The sequence below is a fragment of the Phalacrocorax aristotelis genome, chromosome 2 (genome assembly GCF_949628215.1).
Source record: "Phalacrocorax aristotelis chromosome 2, bGulAri2.1, whole genome shotgun sequence".
Lineage (NCBI taxonomy): Eukaryota > Metazoa > Chordata > Aves > Suliformes > Phalacrocoracidae > Phalacrocorax > Phalacrocorax aristotelis.
Genome location: NC_134277.1, coordinates 53655032 through 53672735, shown reverse-complemented (window position 1 = coordinate 53672735; position 17704 = coordinate 53655032). Strand labels below are relative to the sequence as shown.

Genomic DNA, 17704 nt, shown 5'->3' with positions numbered 1-17704 from the left:
CATTAAAGAGTTTTAATTGGATTTATATATTTCATATCTGTTAATTCCTTTGGAAACAGGCTTCTTGTGATAAATATACTACTGAAGGCTAGCCACTTCCCTGTTTAGATGGCTGAAATTGGCTGAGATGAGAATGCTCTGGATGTAATTAGAAATAAATAGCAGTGATAGACTTCCTTTGTTTATACAGAACAAAGTATGTGATTCCTTCTCATAAGGAAGCTCCATAAGGGCCCTTTCCTCCTCCAACTGTAATGGTCTAATTGCAACTTAGTACTTCAAAATGTCTCACATGCCACATTTTCCAGCACCAAGAAAATGTGCTGTAGTAATTCTGAGGCAGTCAAGACCTTATAAAACACACCACCCAGCAGCGTGTTTGTGTTTGGCTGTCAACCGTCATACATATGGAAGGACACCCCGCAATTTTGCAGGTAAGGTAGTTTTCAAATACATCAGAGGAAATAAAAATGTCCATAGAGTTTCAATAAGGTCGTTATTTCCTCATATCTTGGAGGACTTTTCTGTATTTAGGGACACCAGACCTAAACAGACAGTGAAGGCAGTACAAGGTACTCGTCTGCAAGAACGGTATGTTTTATCCTCTGTGCATGCCTCTGGTTGCCCAGAGCAATCACATCCTATGTTAGCATATGGCTCCCAGATCAGAAAAGAGTTGGTTGCCACAACTCATCATCTTCCTCACTTACTCATTTGCCATATTGTAAGCAAATGCAGAACTGTACCCTGTATATATTATACATAAAATTAATTTTAATAAATTATTCCTTCATCCTCTGACACCTTCCTTGGGATTCTCTTCAGAAGAGAAAGGCTCTAAAGGACAGTTCTCACAGGGAGGTTCACCTCATTCACTCCCAAAGGAGGGCATACCAGGGAGAAATGTAATTCTTGACGAAAAGGTGCCTTGCTCTGTGCACTTCTGGCAAGGGTAAATTTAAGTGTCTTCAACAATAACTGGCCTAGGATCTAATCTGACGGGAAGCGAGGTAATCCACCAGAAGTATGTGGAATGATGGAATCATACCAGCTGAGGAGTCGCTCCAGAAACTCTGCAATCTAAGGAACTGCTCTGGGAATAGACATGTATGAACAAGCCCACCTAATCACATTTGGCTGAAGAGCAACTCATGGTTAAAAATAAGTATGTTTTCCCTGCACAAGTCCAAAGAGCTTATGACCAGAAATAATGCCCTTATCTTAGCAACGCTGTATGAAGTTAGAGGACAAGACAAGGGCACTGCCAGTCAGAAGAGAGATAGAACTGCTTTACCTCAAGTGGCTGTTGCATATCGGGCAGGTCACGAAGTCAACATGCGGAATATAATGCAACACAAGTTTATGCTAGTCAGCAATCCCACAGGATGGATTTGAGATCTATTTCCAGTGGCAGATTATGACAGATGGGATTTGTATCTCCACAAACAACAACTCTGCCTTTATACTACTTTTTGCGACTGCAAAAGTAGACGAACCATTTGATAAAGCGTTTGAGGTGAATTGCCTCAGCAAGAAAAGCACCTTTTAGATACCAAGAAATAACAATTTAACATCTATTTTACAGGGAGCCATGGACTTTCCTTCCTATAGAGGCAAAGCAAGTTAACCACAAGCTGGTTGAAGATGGTCAGAACCAAGTCCTCTGTTCACAGGTGGCTGGAGGGGCAGCAAACAGCACATCTACATGGTACTTTACAAACGGTGCTGAGACCCAGCTAGTAAGTCCTGCCAAGGGATAGGGAGTGTTATCTTGTTCTCAGGACCACAGTAATGAAGTTGCCTGTTTTTCAGCCATCTTGAAGAGGAAGCAGAGACAGTTGTCTTCTGCTGGCAAAGGCTGTGTAGGCATCTCTACAGCTGCCTTCTGAACTAGCCATCCACACCAGTGCTATGGCATAACAGATATCCAGAAGACCCATAAGGTAACAAGTATTCCTCTTCATTATAGACTTCATGGCGGACAGACACACCAGAGAAATGCTTCAGAGTAACACAGTAATGACTGTGGTGCTCCTTTTCTCAAGCATAACTAGTTCACCACAGTTTACTTCATGAGCACATTTTCCTACCTCTGCTTTGTGTTGCCTGGCTGTCATCTCCAATATCATCCTCTCCTCCATAGGTTCGAATGGGGGATCGGGCATAGGAATGCTTTTGGATAAGGCTCTCCACGCTTTCTCTGTGAAAGGAAACAACATATCGTATCAATAACATCCTAAACAGTCTCCTAATTCATTAGGTTGAATACAAACAACATGCTGCCTTTTCCCTGGCCAGACTGCAGCTTTCTCACACAGACTGTCCAAAATTACTTAACAAAAGAGTTACCTCATAGCATGTCACTGGAAATGCCAAACTTAGCCTGCAGTTTTTTAACATTGCTGATCACCTCTTATTTGCATGGTATTGCTTCTTCAGCAGACAAAGTAGAGTGAACTTCCCACTGTGTTTTGTGGGTGTGGTCTCAGACAGGGAATATAAAACCAAGGTTCTTCACAAACTTGAAAACACAAGATCTGGGATTAGTCTTGCTGAGTGACCAATCTGGGTTCGGAGGGACACCTGCAGTCCAGCTCCTTTCAAACAAGCTTTCACATCACATCTGACTAGCTCTTCTGGCATTCTCCCATTTTCCTGAATTCAGGGGCAAGAGATAGATATGTCCAGAGACAGCTCAGCTCTAACCATGCTCTCTCAGCATCAGAGTCAAGGCCAGTTCATAGCAGGAAGTCTAGATACTACCAATCTTGTGCTGTGTCTATTCTGGGAGGTTAGTCGTGTCTGCCAGGACCCCGCCTGGCTGGTGGCACAAAGCACTGCGGTCACCCAAAAAATTTTTTAAAAAGAAGGAAGGCATATCTGCACGATAAGCCATAGCAGTTTGTAAGGAAGAGCCAACCTTACATGTTCCCAGTGCATTTCCATGTAAGTAGGTGGCATTATACCGAAGATTAATACGACCTAGGCACATTTCCAAAATGGCTTTGACCTTCTGTTCCCATTTAAGAAATCCAAGTAGTGATAGCAGTTTAAATCTGCTTCTCGGTGCAGGTTTTGTCTGAATTAACCATTTGGCCATTCATACTTGCTAATGCCCTTTGCTTAGAGAGTGTGGCAGTTGCAGAAATTCCACGAAAAACATTTTCCAAGTAACACAATAAATCACAATGGCACATGTTTTCCTTTCCTACAGAAAGCCCATTATGATTATTTTGTCCTTGGTCTATCACTGGCATCATTACTTATGCTAGTCTCCTCAGAAAAAAATAAATAAGAAGGGGATCTTATCAAAGTGATTTACTTGTGTCAGGATTGGAAGTGGACTGAAAGCAATGGCAGTTCCTACATAGAGGATGATATAATTGAATTACTGCCTTTTAAGTGATTGAAAACAGTAGGCATATAAGGGCTATCTCAAAGAAGATTTTACAAAGAAAAAGACAGATGGCATTGTTTACATTATGTGCTGAATGCCTCTTGAAACTTTTTTTTCCTGAAACAGAACGCGAAATGCAAAGAATTTTACTTAACCAAAAAGAGTATCTCAGATGGGTACAGGATAACAGAATAATGAATTAGACCAATGTTTGTCTGAATGATTTAGATACCAGTCTATAAATATATTCATAACCAAAGAATTACTACTCTTTATAGGTCTGAAAAATAAATGTGATTCAGGTGATTGTCTGTATTGTCTCTGTTGACTTTATTTCTAGTAAAGGTCTGCTTATAATGACGAATATTACAGGATGTAATAATATCCTGATGCAAGAAACAATGCAGGCTGTAGTTTTAGTGCAGTAGGCCAAATTCATCTCTAAAACATTAGATCCAATGGCAGTGTGGGGATAAACTCACCCCAATAAATTTACATTTGAATTACCTACAGGGATTTAAATCTAAATCAAATGCCCACAATTATTGCAGACTAAATTATTTCCAGATGGGTTTGTATGCTAGACAGAGAACTCTATTATTCTATATGGTTGTCTTCTTTTAAAGGAAAAAGAGAGATGACTTCTTAGTGAACCTTGAATCTGCAAAGTTTGAAACCAGGGAACTATGTGGTAGGTTTATTTATTTATTTTCAACATTGTAATGTTGCAGGTAGTATGCTAAAGGTTTTAGAAGACTAATCTTACTCATTGACACAAGAAGCAAAGGTTTTCATGTCAGAGGGAACGGTCTAATGAAGAAACTTGGAATAGGGGAAGCAACTAATTTCACAGAAGCAGTTCCTTTTGTGCAGCTGGGTTTTAATATTCAAAATCATATATGCTTATCTTGCCTAACCATGTTGGTGGTCTATGCTATAATCACACCTACTAATTTTTCATTTTAGAGGTTGAAGGTGTGATTCACAACATGAGTGTGAAGCGTTGAGCTTCACAGTAGAATTTAGGCACCTGGCCCCCACAGCCTTCAGGTGGACACTCTTCTTTCCACATACAACACATGCTGCATATAAACCTCCAAACAGACCTACGAAATGCAAAAGGCTGAGCAGAAAGCCATCTAAGCATGCAAAAGGCAAGAAACAAAAGCCACAAGTGGTGTATTTTCCTCCATTCGTGAAATATATCTCGAGTTATGCCACCAAGCACTGTTCCTTCCACTTAGAAAAACAAGAACTGAAGTCTGCACTCAGGTGTCCCCCATCGTGGACAAGTGACGTAAGTTAAGGGATAATCTTTCCTTCTCCTTGTGTTTCAAAGGAAAGGGGTGGTGGCCTCTGCACCATGCTCAAATATTTCATGCTCAGACACCACCACCCAGAGGTCAAGTCTTCCTGGAGAAGAAAGAGGTTGCAACTCATCTAATCTGTGGGAACATGTAGAGTTTCCCACATAGGTTGGAAAGAGGAAGCCAACTTCCTCCACCCTTTAAAGACAGAGGTGCTTTAGGACTTTCTCCAAAGTAGATGTGTAGGAGGAAGCAAAATTTTAACAATATGATTTAAGTGCCTGTGAAATCTAGTTCGAACTGCAGGAACAAAGGTGGCAATCTGAAACACAGGTTCCTGCTCATACCCTTTTGTCAACTGGGGCCGAAAGGACCTAAATCTCAAAATCTGCCTTAAAATTCTGTTTATGGAAATGTGAACTGTTTAGGATATCCAGAATATGGTGTTCTGTAGAGTGGACCAATAAAATAAATTTTTAAAGTCCTAAAATACTAATACTAATACTACTACTACTAAGAGAGATATACACTAAACCTCTGGCTTTATAGTTCTGATTGCAACATCTTCATATATCTCAATGGGGTTCAAAGGATTTATGGAAATAATTTTATACATTACTGAATGATAATTCAATATTTGCCATTTAATAATTCTGCTCAATAAAAAAAAAATTAACAAGTGAAGAGTATGGTGGAGGTTTTTTTAAAGCTTTTTAGGTTTTTTTCAGAGCTGAACCACACTAAACTGGCTGAAGAACAGTGCCTTCCAGTTACTCAGTGCTCAACTTGTGTACTTCTGTTACTCAGTTTGTGGACAGACACTTGTTATCTAATATTTGGACCTAACAATTTTTACTTTTTAATATATGTTAGAATTCCACAGTCCCTTCTATTAGCAATAAGTTAGCAATAAACTTTGTTTTGTGAGATCATAAGCTGCCAGCTGGATAAAGGAAAGATGTCTTCTTTCCGTCAAATTCTTTCGTGTGGTCTACCAACCATTTTCAGTCTTCCAGACTGCTCTTCAACTCACAGATGTCTTGTAAATACCCAGAGGAGGGGAAAAACACACACATAGGCATAATATATTACTATGATTAAACTGTGTTATGTGTACAAATGGATAGCAGCAGTAAGATGACAGGCTGGAGAAGAGCAAGTTAGGAGATGAAGCTGTTTGAGAAAAAGAAGAAGGAACTATGTGCCAAATGGAGAGGAAAAAACTAAGCTCGTATTGGCTAGCGCGCCCACAGGAAGGTGCGGAGGCAGGACAAATGTGAGGAGGTAATATGGAAAAGGAGCACAGTCTGATCCCAGTGATCTGCGTTCTGACAGAAGCACACCTGGAGCCCAGCCCTGTCAATAAACCTCTGTTTATTATGAATGAAGCACTTCTTTGTCCAAGAAATAAAACAGCTAATTTTGAACCAGGAATCAAAGGAAGCGAGGGGTTGGGCGAATTTATCAATTAGCAAGGTTTTAGGGTGCACAGGGAACATCTTGCCATTCTGCAGGTTTTAACCTCTTGACTGAGCGTGTCACTCTTGTCCCTGCTGGCAACCGATTCTGAAACTAAATTTCCAGCTAGGGATGCTTTCTGTCTTGCAGCTACAGGCTGAGCCTTTGGTCTTGTTTAGTTAACAGTGTCCTGTACATACAGACTAGTCTCAGAGGATCAAAAGTAGATAGGAAAATCATGATGTAGCTGACAAATTATTCACTAACACTTTACAGACTAAACCCAAGACCTTGCCGTGGATATGAACTGGGAGATGGTAGAAAACAGATCTGACTTGGGAAGCAGCTGAGGAGCGAGGCCCTGCGTGAGGATGCTCACTTCCTTTTGCTGTCAACCCAGATTACAGAAATTCTCTCGAGATGGTAAAGTCCCAGATTACCCTAAGCAGGATCTTTAATCAAGATGAAAGAACAGTGCTTCTTTGTAGGTGGAAGCAGGCATCTCTTTGATGCTTCATGTCATTTTTTTCTGCCTCTTATGCTGTTACTCTGCTTCAGCTGTGCATTCGCAGCAGCCTGGTGATCATCATGACCCTGATTCTGAAGTGCATGCCCATGAGCCCTGCTGATATGAAAGAGGGCTCACCTGGCCAAAATGCACTGTCAGCACGGCTGCTGCTACATGCCTGTATGCACCTGAAGCTATGGATTTTCCTGAATTTGGCAGACTGCGCACCCAGGGGATGGAGACAGGAAGCCTACATTCTCCCTTTGTGATGAGGAGGCTTGAGGCAATATATTTGGTTTTGGCAGAATGTGTTCGAAAATCTAACCTAGAACTAGCTTGCTGGAGCCAGGCCTGGGTTAGTGTCCCTCTTAGATCTATACAATGGCTCCAAAGAGGATGGACTTGGTGTAATGGGCAGCCACCCATTCACTGGGAGCCAGGTTCAACCTCCTTTGAAGACAACGTGCAAAAGCTAGACTGAGGTGAGAAAGAGCAGGCGGCCAAGACAGGCACTCTGAACTCATATCTTCTGCAGAAGTTACTGTCTCAGGAATGGCTGCAAGAGGTACAAATTTCAGAGCAGGGTTACACAACCTGTTCGCGTTTCTGCTTTTTGCCCATAGTATCCAAGTGCTAGGTAAGCAAAAAGGTAAGGATATCCTCAGAGTCCACTCCCTGTTCCTGGTGTCATGGAGTTTGGGTTTTTTTCTTTTGTTGTTTTTGGTTTTTTGTTTTTTTCCTTACAAGAAAAAGGCAATGTTAATAAAAAAATTAACAGAAGGAAAATAATAAAATAATAAAACTGACAACCATGTTTTGCTTGGCTATTCAGTTCAACACAAAGAAAAATACAGACCAGGCTATAAAGTGTATGAATTATCAGTTTGCAGCCTGAATGACTTCTTTAGGTCTGCATTTCAAAGGTTTCCTTTTTTTTGTAGCTGCCAGTTAGTATGTTTGGAAGAAAGCCCAGATAACAGAAGACATCAGAAGTGAGGTGAGGTGAAGACAGATGGAATAAATGGGCTGAGAAGGCACAAAAATAAACTTGTCGGAAGTCGCACTGTACTAGAACTTTTTTTTTAAAGGGAAAAGATGACTAATTTGTCCAAGACGCGAGTGCTAAAAACAAGTCTGTAAAAAACACAAAACAACAAAAAAACAAACCCAAACCAAAAAAACCCAACACAGCAGGAGGAACAAATACACTTCCATAACAGCAGCTAAGAGCGAACAGCAAACACTAACAGAACAACTGTTTGGATGTCACTCAGCCTTCATGCTCCTGTGGCTCTTAGTTGCTCTTTTACACGTGCACAGATATACAGACATATTAATTTGCTACATATACTGATAGATTAATATTACAGACTGGCCCTAGGAACCTAATTCAGCTCTGACATGGTACAGACCAAATCCTTGGGCAGAACAAAGTAGCTCCTTTCCACTGCTTGGGTTAGAGCTGAAACAATTCCAACCAGGGAAGAACCAGGGCCCATCAAACCACATTGGCTCACATAAGCTGAAGTTTAATTTGGCCCCAAAGGTCATACAGAGCCACCAAACACTTTCACACAAAGTCAAAACTATTGGGCAAGTGTTGGGTGAATGCAACCCTCCATGAATACATGAAATTTAAACAAAGAAGTGAAATGAGAATTAAATTATGAAAAATCTAGGTTTTGATCATTGCAGGAGAAAGAACAAGTGTACCTCCAAAGTGGTGTTTACTGGTGCCCTTACAATAAACCTCTGGCTGCCAATGGCAATTCTGGAAGAGCTATAATATGCGTGGAGGTGATGTAGCCTGGCTGAAGCCTGACATGAGGAAAAGCTGTTCCATTGCAACAGAAGGGATCATACAGAAAATAAAGACAAACCATCTACCCATCTGGAGCAGCAGCTGGAGGCTGGAGTAACCTCAGCATATTTGGAATGGCACCAGATACCAGGTGTCTAAGCACCAGGGTCCTTGGTGTTTCTTCCTAAATTCAGGACTTTACTTCTCCCAACCTAAACATCGGAGATTATCTCCCATGGCTGGTTACTGACATTCACAGGCTGAGAACTAGCTGAGGATAAAAGATCATCTGGTGAGTTTGACTTGTTGGAGAACTATGACAAAACCCTACTTAACCGTGGACACAGGAATAGGTCATAAAGCAAATACATTTCTGGCTGTTGGTAGGGGGCTTTCAAGAGTCAGTGAAGTTCTAGACCAGCAGTAAAAAGTGGGAATGGGAGGAAGGCAGCTCTGTGGGTTGATCAGGGAAAGGACAGAAGAGAGGACTGCTGCGACAGCTCATCATTAAGCACATGGCTTTGACTGCTACTTCAACAGGGCTGTGCCCATATCCGGGCATTAGCATCCATTTCACTTACTACCTTGTAAGCCAGGACAATGTATTTCCACATCTCAGACATGAAGTTCCTCAGGGGAAAATTCAGAATCTGATTACCATGCAAATCCAGCTGGGATGCTGGGATGCAGCCCTCTTACTTACTTCCCCCATCCCCCAACCCTTCCTTTCTCTGCCTAAAAATTACATGGGTGTACAGCCATACTTTTCCATATTGCCTCCCATGTATGTATCCACATCCCAGAATCATTATTGGACTTGTGCAGATGGATATACTACCTTAGGTCTCTTTAATAGTTACAAGTCCACGCCGTGAACTTGCCTATCACATACTGGAACAAATAGACAAGCTTGATTATGATCTGTCAATTCTTGTTTGAACATTATTTTACAATTCAGTAGTTCTGTTGACTCATGCTCTTGAAATTATCACCTTTTTCACTGGATTGTTTGCACGATATTTAATTATTATTATTTTATTTATTTATCTATTTTTAAAAGGCTAATTCTTCACAACAACTCAAAAGATAAATTCAGGTTCAAGATAAAAAAAACTAATCTGTTGGGTTCTGATTTTGCATCCTTTATGGCTTTGGCAGTTTTTTCTTAAGCAGAAGCATAAAGGTATTCCCTTAAAGCCTATCTCCAGAGTGAATTGCTCCTTATAAAACCTACGTTAGCCTTTTTCACAAGGATTAGCAGTAAGAAAAAGATCATCTTCATCCACATTACTGCATTTGGCACCCCATAGTCAACACCACACTATATTAAGCTCCACATTCTGACAATTGCCACTGAATGTTCAGTTTTCCAGTCACAACCACTGTGGGAGCCTTCTTATAATAGAGGGAATGTAAATACCATGTAAAAAGATCAAAAGCTGAATCAGCAACTTATCTAAATCACAGTAGCCCCAGATAAAATCTGCCCCATTGCCCTAAATAGATTACCACAAGTAATGTATGGAAAGAGTTGATTGTGGAAGGAATCTCACATCCTACTGAAAAATTGACATGTACCAAACTCACCAAAGATTTTTTCAGTGGTTAAAAGCTTTGCATATATAATTATGGATACAAGGAAACCATTACAAGGTATTTAGGCAGGAACAAAAGAAAATACAGGCACTTCAATGGCTTTGTTGTTGTCTACCTCCTCTACCGTTTTGCAAATTTCACTACTTTTACATACATTACTTTAACTCTAACACATATAGTGCAAACAGATTTAATCCTAAAGGCATTTGCAGCTTGAATTCCCTACACAGGGATCATAAATCTAGAATGGGAAGCCTGAAATCGTTAAAGTCACATATTTATAAAATCATATTCAATTAGGTTAAAAAAGTGCAATTTCTGTCATCATGTCATAAAAAGATGTGTTTTTCTCTCAGATCTACTATAAAGAAAAGCTCCCTATATTGTTACAGATAGAGGCTGTTTTCAATCAGTTACAAGGAGCAATCCAATTACTGGATGGTTTAGTGCAGTAACTGACTCCAGACTAATTGAATTTCTTTAGGTCTCTAAAGATCAATTGATCTGATTTGTTTCCCTCCCCAAAGGCTGTTTAGGAAAAAGCAGGCTTAAATACCTGGAAATGAAATACAAATCTCTGTACACTTTCGCACTACTTGGGTCACTCAGAAAAGCTGGAACTCGTGACAAACGAGCGCTCTCTTGGCCCTAACATCACAGGATGCTTTACAGGAGACTATTAGGATCACCGCACAGCACTGCAGATTTTGCATGCATGTGCTGTACACAGGCCTGCTTAGGAAGCAGTGCACGGTTGGTATTTTCACAGTTTCTAGATAAATATTAAATTTTCAAGAGCTGTGCAAATATGCGTGGCTGCATAGTCTTTTCCCTGGCAAATAAATGTTTTTCTGAGACAGTGGTCTCCTAGGATTAACCAAGTTTCCAAGAGTTACGCTGTACTATTCAACATATCACCTTTATCTTGTAATGCATGTCACGATGGACATCAAGCAAAAAATTCTTCCTGTTGTCATATCTCATTTTGCTACGGCTTTTTTTTGTTGTTTTGTATCAGATTTCTTTAAGCAATTTTGCTGGCGCTAAGATGAAATCTGTTGAACCAGAGGGCACTCAGAGAATGACATTCTCATCTGCCTGAACATTTTGATGTTGGAACTGAAAAAAACCCTTGGTATTTCTGGACCATATCAGATAACTTAGGAAATCCTCAAAGTCTCTTACCAGCCCTCTTGTCTGTTACAGTTTTACTTTTTCATTACCTGATGTGTTGTGCAGCAGGTTTTGTGTTTTTAAATACCGTTGTTCCCTGATCAGAGCTAAGCTTCCCCATTTAAGCCAAAATAAGGCCTTACCCAAACTTGGACTCTCAAATCCACAGGTTTAATGTCATTTCAATACTTATCACATTCTGTTTCTTGTATTTATTGTAGGTTTCACATTTGGCTACCTTATCTTGCATGGCAACGTTCATGCCTGGGCTAAGCTGCCTGTCTCAGTCTCTATTCTTACACTTATCAATAAACAAAAGGGCACTGCGGTTTATGCTCAGCACTTCTGACTCCATGCCATGTGCTGTTATAATAAGATGCCCTCTGGAAAAATTCCCTTCATATCCAGCACCATGATAGTTGGTTCATCTGCACAGAGGTAACTAAGTTTTTCTCCCAGCTTATCTATTCAGACTCTCTCAGCCCTTGCAAAGCTGTGTCATTAGATATTGCCTATCTGTAGAACAAGAAAACTGAAATGTGAAAAATCAAAGTCTCTTCTCTTCCTCCAGGTCTTTTCTTGGCTATTTATTGCATACAAACCTGAGCTTTGGATGTTGTTTACCTTAGTGCTCCGTCACTACAGCAGGCTATGCTATTCTAATTAAATCTGCTTTGGGTTTTTTCCCATTTTCTACTAAGACTTTCACTCTGGAAGCAATTCTTAACAACTTTGCAAGTGTGCACTGCAGTCTACAAACTTGCTTTCCCAGATTACTGTTTTTTTCACCCACCTACTCAATGGATCACTAATGATTCGGTCACTAGTAAGATATAAAATATACCACTATTTCCCAGCCATGGACCTGCTTAGATTGATGTACTTTTGAAATGCTATAAAGACTTTCTCTAGCTGTATGGCTATGACTTCTTTGAGCAGTTTGTCCCCCATAAGCACCCGTGAAAGATGATTCACAGATACATCTGGATATCCCCACATAGAAGCCTAGAGGGTTTTGGCCTCTCCAAACTCTCTTTCATGCCTGTGTGCTCATAGGAAAATTTGGATGTGCTATATCCATCTCCATCGAGTTCTCTTTCAGCCTAAAGGACACGGGCAGCTTAATTTGCTTCGTTTGCCAAACTATTTGACAAGATATCATAAAAATGTGATGTGCTGGAGAGCTACCAAGAGATTGAAGTTTATTTCCTACTCAACTGTGGGTTAATGCTTCTGTCCCTATGGCAGCAGTTGCTTATAATGAGCTGTACACACACACAAAACTCAACAGTTTCCAGATAAAGCTTTCCCCTGATGCAGCCTGCAGTACAATTTTGGTGAAACAAAAATGGCATCTTTGTCGTCAGAGTGGGAGTTATGGGATTTGTCCTGATGGCAACAATTGCTGACTTCAGTGTCTGGGACTGCTGAAGTGTATTTTGGGAAGCTCCCCTCTCTCTTTTCCACTGTGTGGAGCAGTAGGGAGCTATAAAGATGTTTTTCACAGGACCACTGCCCTTGTTTCCCAGTGACCCAATTCAGAGCCCTCAACAGGATTAAATGGCATGATAAGAAAAAATCTTTTCATTCTGAAGTTGTAAAACTGACCCTCTCCCCCCTTCAAGAAACCCCCTCAGGAAGACGAATATATCAGCCCCAACTGGAACAGATGTCAAAACTCAAAACAGCTCTTTCTTCATAAAGTTTGTAAGCATTTTTAAAGGAGGTGGAGGAGGCTTACTATATGCAGCAAGATAACATTAAAATGCACAGCTTCTCAGGAGTTGAAAGGATGCTTTTCCTACAAACTCTCTCTTCTCTTTATCTTATCTGCATGGAAAGTAAACAGAAAGTCCCCATTACCTCTCGATATCAGTGAGTCTGGAAGAGTCTCGGAATCCTTTAGCAAAAGGGTTGCTGTCAATTTTCAACTTGGTTATCTGGAAACACAGAAAAGAGCAACACAACATGAATATAGTGTTAAGGTATTTCAGTGTACAAAGTGTTAACCAATCCATCCTCCTGACTTCACTGCTAATTTTAGCCATATTCCTTGTGTGTGTGTGTGCACGCTACTCTGAGATGCTGCAAAGCTGGGGAGACAAACCAGGGTTTATTCCACATATGGCAACATAAAGACCAAAGGGCACAATGGGCTCAGCCTTCGTGTCACCCAGAGCAGGAGGAACACACCCACCTACAACATTATGGCTTCCAAATACTTTAACAGCGTGAATCATGTTGTCGTTTCTGCAAGCAAGGCACAGCACACTAACATCTGAGCCTCGTTGGTGGAGCCCAAACTAGGAGCCACTGCCTGCAAACCTGAAGATGTTGCTTCTGTTCAGCCCCACTTTTGTTTGGTTTTTTTTTTTTTTAACTGTGATGCAAATGTTCTCAGCCAGACCTACCAACAATCACATAGGGGCTGTTTAACTGATTTTGCATGGAAAAAGGCTGAGGAAAGGAAGGAAGGAGGAAAAATGTGGGGACAACTCAGATTTAAAATTACAAAGCCTGGGTTAAAGGAGTGACCCCATTAAAAAGATCACAGTCCTAGAAAAAAAGAGGTCTTACAACAAAAACTCTCCTCCCTTCTTCAAATCCAGCTACAAACCTGCCCAGTACATCCCATCAACCTTCACATTCAGCCAGAATAACCCACTGATCAGGAGTTGCTCTGCCCCAAAGCATCAGGGCTCCCCTTAACTTTGCAGTCAAACTTTTCAGGCATAGGTGGTGGCTTCCACTGTGGTTTTTGGGGAGCAGGAAAAAAGTACATCATTGCCCTTGTGAAATTTTCTAGCTGTCCGACCAAATGAGATTTAGTGAATAAAAGCTGAGACATCATCATAATATTCAGATTTTCCAGCCATACTTCTTCCAAGAATTAAAAATAAAACTGTAAGTGGGAGTTTGAGCTTGACGAGGGACAACACAGGACCTGTTCTGCAAGGCAGTGAATGCCACCAACTCTAGATAAAGCCCATGAAAATCAACGGCGCTCAGCATTTCATACCAAGCGGCTATGGAAGCCTGTCTTTCTTCAAAAAAAAAAAAAGCTATTTTTTAACAGCTGGCCCTCAAGACTCAGGAAGAAAAGGGATCTTTTCCAAATCCTCAAACCATCAAATGCTCTCAAGCAAATGTATTTCAAAATAGGCTGGCTTATCCTCCAAAATTAAAAACAAAAAAGAACACAACTGAACCCAACTTTTCTGAGAAAGAGGTCTTCTGGGAGGGAAACACAGAGAGGGAGGGACAGGCTTACAAAGACAAAACCTGAGTATTTATTTACTGCTCTGCAGTATAAGAATGATGTGCTGAGCGGCTGCTCCTGCAGCTGCCACCCAACTGCTCTGCCACCCTGGAAAACTCACTGCACCCCTGGGCTGCTGCCTTCACTGCCTGGCGTTTCAGGTCCATACAGAGGCAAGCTCTCTGGGGCAGGTCCTTGCTTTGAGGCAGTATGTAGGAGGTGCTGCAGCTCACCAGTTGTTTCTATGGGCTGGTCACACAGCATGGGACCGCAATGCTGGCCAAGGGTTTGAGGCCGTCTCAGTGTGTAGGTAAAACTGGTGGAAACTACCCTGAGCGCTAGCCTTGTCACAGGACCTTGTTAAGGCCAGGTTGGACGGGTCTTTGAGTAACCTGGTCTAGTGGGAGGTATCCCTGCCCATGGCAGGGGGTTTGGAACTAGATGATCTTTAAGGTCCCTTCCAACACAGACCATTCTCTGACCTTGCAACAGCTCAGCAAGTTAGTTATAGCCTCGTCCTACTCCCAAGATATCCATAAGCTGGATGGATATATTGGCTTATGTTGATGTTGCAGAGAGCAGCAGGTTAGTGCCTCACGTCCAGTGAACATTTTTATGGCATCATTTTGAAAACTACCTTCAAAAAAGATGAGCTCTAACTAGTTCCATTGACTTAGATCACCAACACACTGAGCCAACTGCACTGCAGAATAATAAGGATGTCTATTCATCTCTTGAGCGTATTTTCACCAATCAAACTTCCATTTTCCTAATATTAAAGATTTGGTATGACATCACAAGAGAAACTTTTTGTATCCACTGAAGCCAGATGAGACTCACAATCATTTATGGCCATATTTTTCCTGAGAGACTGTCTCACAAACAATCAGAGAACATCTGCTAGAAAGCATTTTAAAATGAAATCTGACCTACAATTCAACTCTGTGGCAGTGGTTTGACTGTTTAAATAAATGCATGCCCTTTATATCTTAAATTATGAGATAGTTTGTTGAAAGTGTAATGTATTTAGCTTTTATCTAATAAGCTCCAGAAATGTAATCAATCCCTCCTTAAAACAGTTCTGAAAGAAATGGCAAAAATGAAAAAAGGCTCCATTTTCATTAGTCATAAATAAAATGACAGCATCAACCTCTAGGGGTTCCGGAGATGTTCCATTGAGAAATTTTCCAGGGCTCAATGTATGTGCTTTGGGAAGGTTAGTTTAGAAATGTCTCTGGTGTAAATATCATCGGTAAACACAAATCCATCCTACAGAAATAAATTCCAGGTTTAGCTGGTCTTGTGCCTGTTACTATTTTGCTGGTTTCTAGAGAAAGTTAAGTGGAAAAGTCTAACCGCCTGTCCAAGCATTATATTCTTGAGATTGCCAGGTGCAGAATGCATTTTCTGCAGCATTCAGATAGAATCCTGAATTTAAAATCAATACGTTCTGATATTAAAGCCTTAAAGCAGGATGCAGGGTCTGTCATAAGGACCAGCATAATACTAATATTATTATCTTCAGAGCTTCCTTGGACCCCTGTGCAGAAGTTTAATTTTATTCATAACATTTAGAAATTAATTAATTTTGCTTCACATTAGGAAATCGAGACTACCTTAAATAATCCAGCAGGTACATTGACTGTGATTGCTGCCTGCCCACATGTTTGGACAGTACTTATATTTTCTTAACTTGGGGGAATTAGAGAGGGAAAGACACATTTTTTTGAGGTGCCAGAGTCATTAAACCCTTAAAGCACACTGAATAGCACTGAAGCCAACAAGATATTTCCACTGACTTAAATATTAAAGCCCTATCCATTGTCAAGCAGACCCTCTGCTCTCCAATTGTTTATATACTTCCTAAAATTACTCATTAGCAAACCATTGCTGTGATCTCCTCCATTTTGTATATATTATTCACTGGCATGCAAATTGAAATTCAAACATCTGGAGGTAATCTGGGCAGCCTCTGAAAAGCATATCTCTGAGTGATTTCCCTTACGTTTGAGCCTTACAGCTTAGTCAACCTTTTAAGCCCATGAAATCATCATGTGCAAGCCAGAATCCCTCTCAGATAATGGCTTGTGGCGTGGAATATCACTGCAAATAAGAACAGTTCCTTAATGAGCTATAATTAGAAAAGGACTAAATGATAATATGCAAACAGCTTTGTATAAACAGAAGGGAAGACAAATTAAAGCTCTTTCAGGCCATCCTCACTCCCATGAATAATCCTTATGGCTCATTGAAGTTTGTACTACTAACTGTATACGTAAAGAATTACTCCTGAATATGAATTAGGCTGGGCAAGGTCACTACAGGCATTGGCATGGAAATGTAGGTTATCACAGAAAGTTTCCCAGTTTAGGTTGGGGAAAAGTGAGTTTTCAGCAGGGTGGGATTTAGTTAAATCTGTGGAAATTAGCAACTGTACTCACCAGTTGATTTTGGTAGGCGGTAACAGCTGTAAAAACTGTCTCTGGAAAGATAAATGTCCTGAACTCTTCCGATTTCAGATTTAGCAAAGAAGCTGTGTGATCCTTCTTCTTAATAATGTGAACCCTTGGCTGGTACTTGTGCATGGAGTTCAAAATGATCTGCAAGAAAGAGTAAGAAGGCACCATCCTGAGAGGAAGGTTAATAGGACCCTCGAAGGCTATAAAACCGTAGGAGAGAAAAAAGATCCAATTAACACTGCAGGGGGGGGCATCGGAAATCTAACTAGCCAGGGGCTGATTTGCAGAGCAGAGTCCCCAGCTCCTTTGGGCAATTCCAGAAAAGGAAGGTGAAATAGTAGGCACCCCAGGAGCTGGTTTCCTCTCAACCCTACACCACTGATGAGCACATGTTTTTTCAAGCATAAATACCTGTTCCTACAGGTGAGCTGTTTTACATACAGAATTTGTTATTGGTAGTATGTACCCCAGTTTGCAGGTGTCAGCTGCAAGTGTAAATACATAACCCTTGAAAGCTCATGACCAAGAATCCACACTTGCAAAAATATGCAGGTGCAGAATGAAAAAAATAAAACCCAACCAAAAAACCACCACCACCAGCAGCACAAACTGGCTGACCAAAAATAAAATACCCAGATCCTTTTACTGTGGCAAACCTTTAAAACAGACTAATTTGTAGATGCTCTTCACCACAGACTACCAAAAATGAGAGCTAGGAGGGAAACCAGTACAGGACCCAAAAATGA

General features: G+C 40.8%; 1 protein-coding gene across 1 annotated transcript in view; it reads right to left on the bottom strand.

Moving 5' to 3' along the window:
- The window catches only part of TBX20 (T-box transcription factor 20), a 39587-nt gene that overhangs the window by 7598 nt on the left and 14285 nt on the right, over window positions 1-17704 (bottom strand). Inside the window, exons 5-7 of the mRNA XM_075083598.1 lie at window positions 16941-17099; window positions 13104-13180; window positions 2091-2200 (exon numbers count right to left, since the gene is read on the bottom strand). Coding sequence (XP_074939699.1) covers window positions 2091-2200; window positions 13104-13180; window positions 16941-17099 — 346 coding nt within the window. The remainder of the gene's footprint in view (window positions 1-2090; window positions 2201-13103; window positions 13181-16940; window positions 17100-17704) is intronic.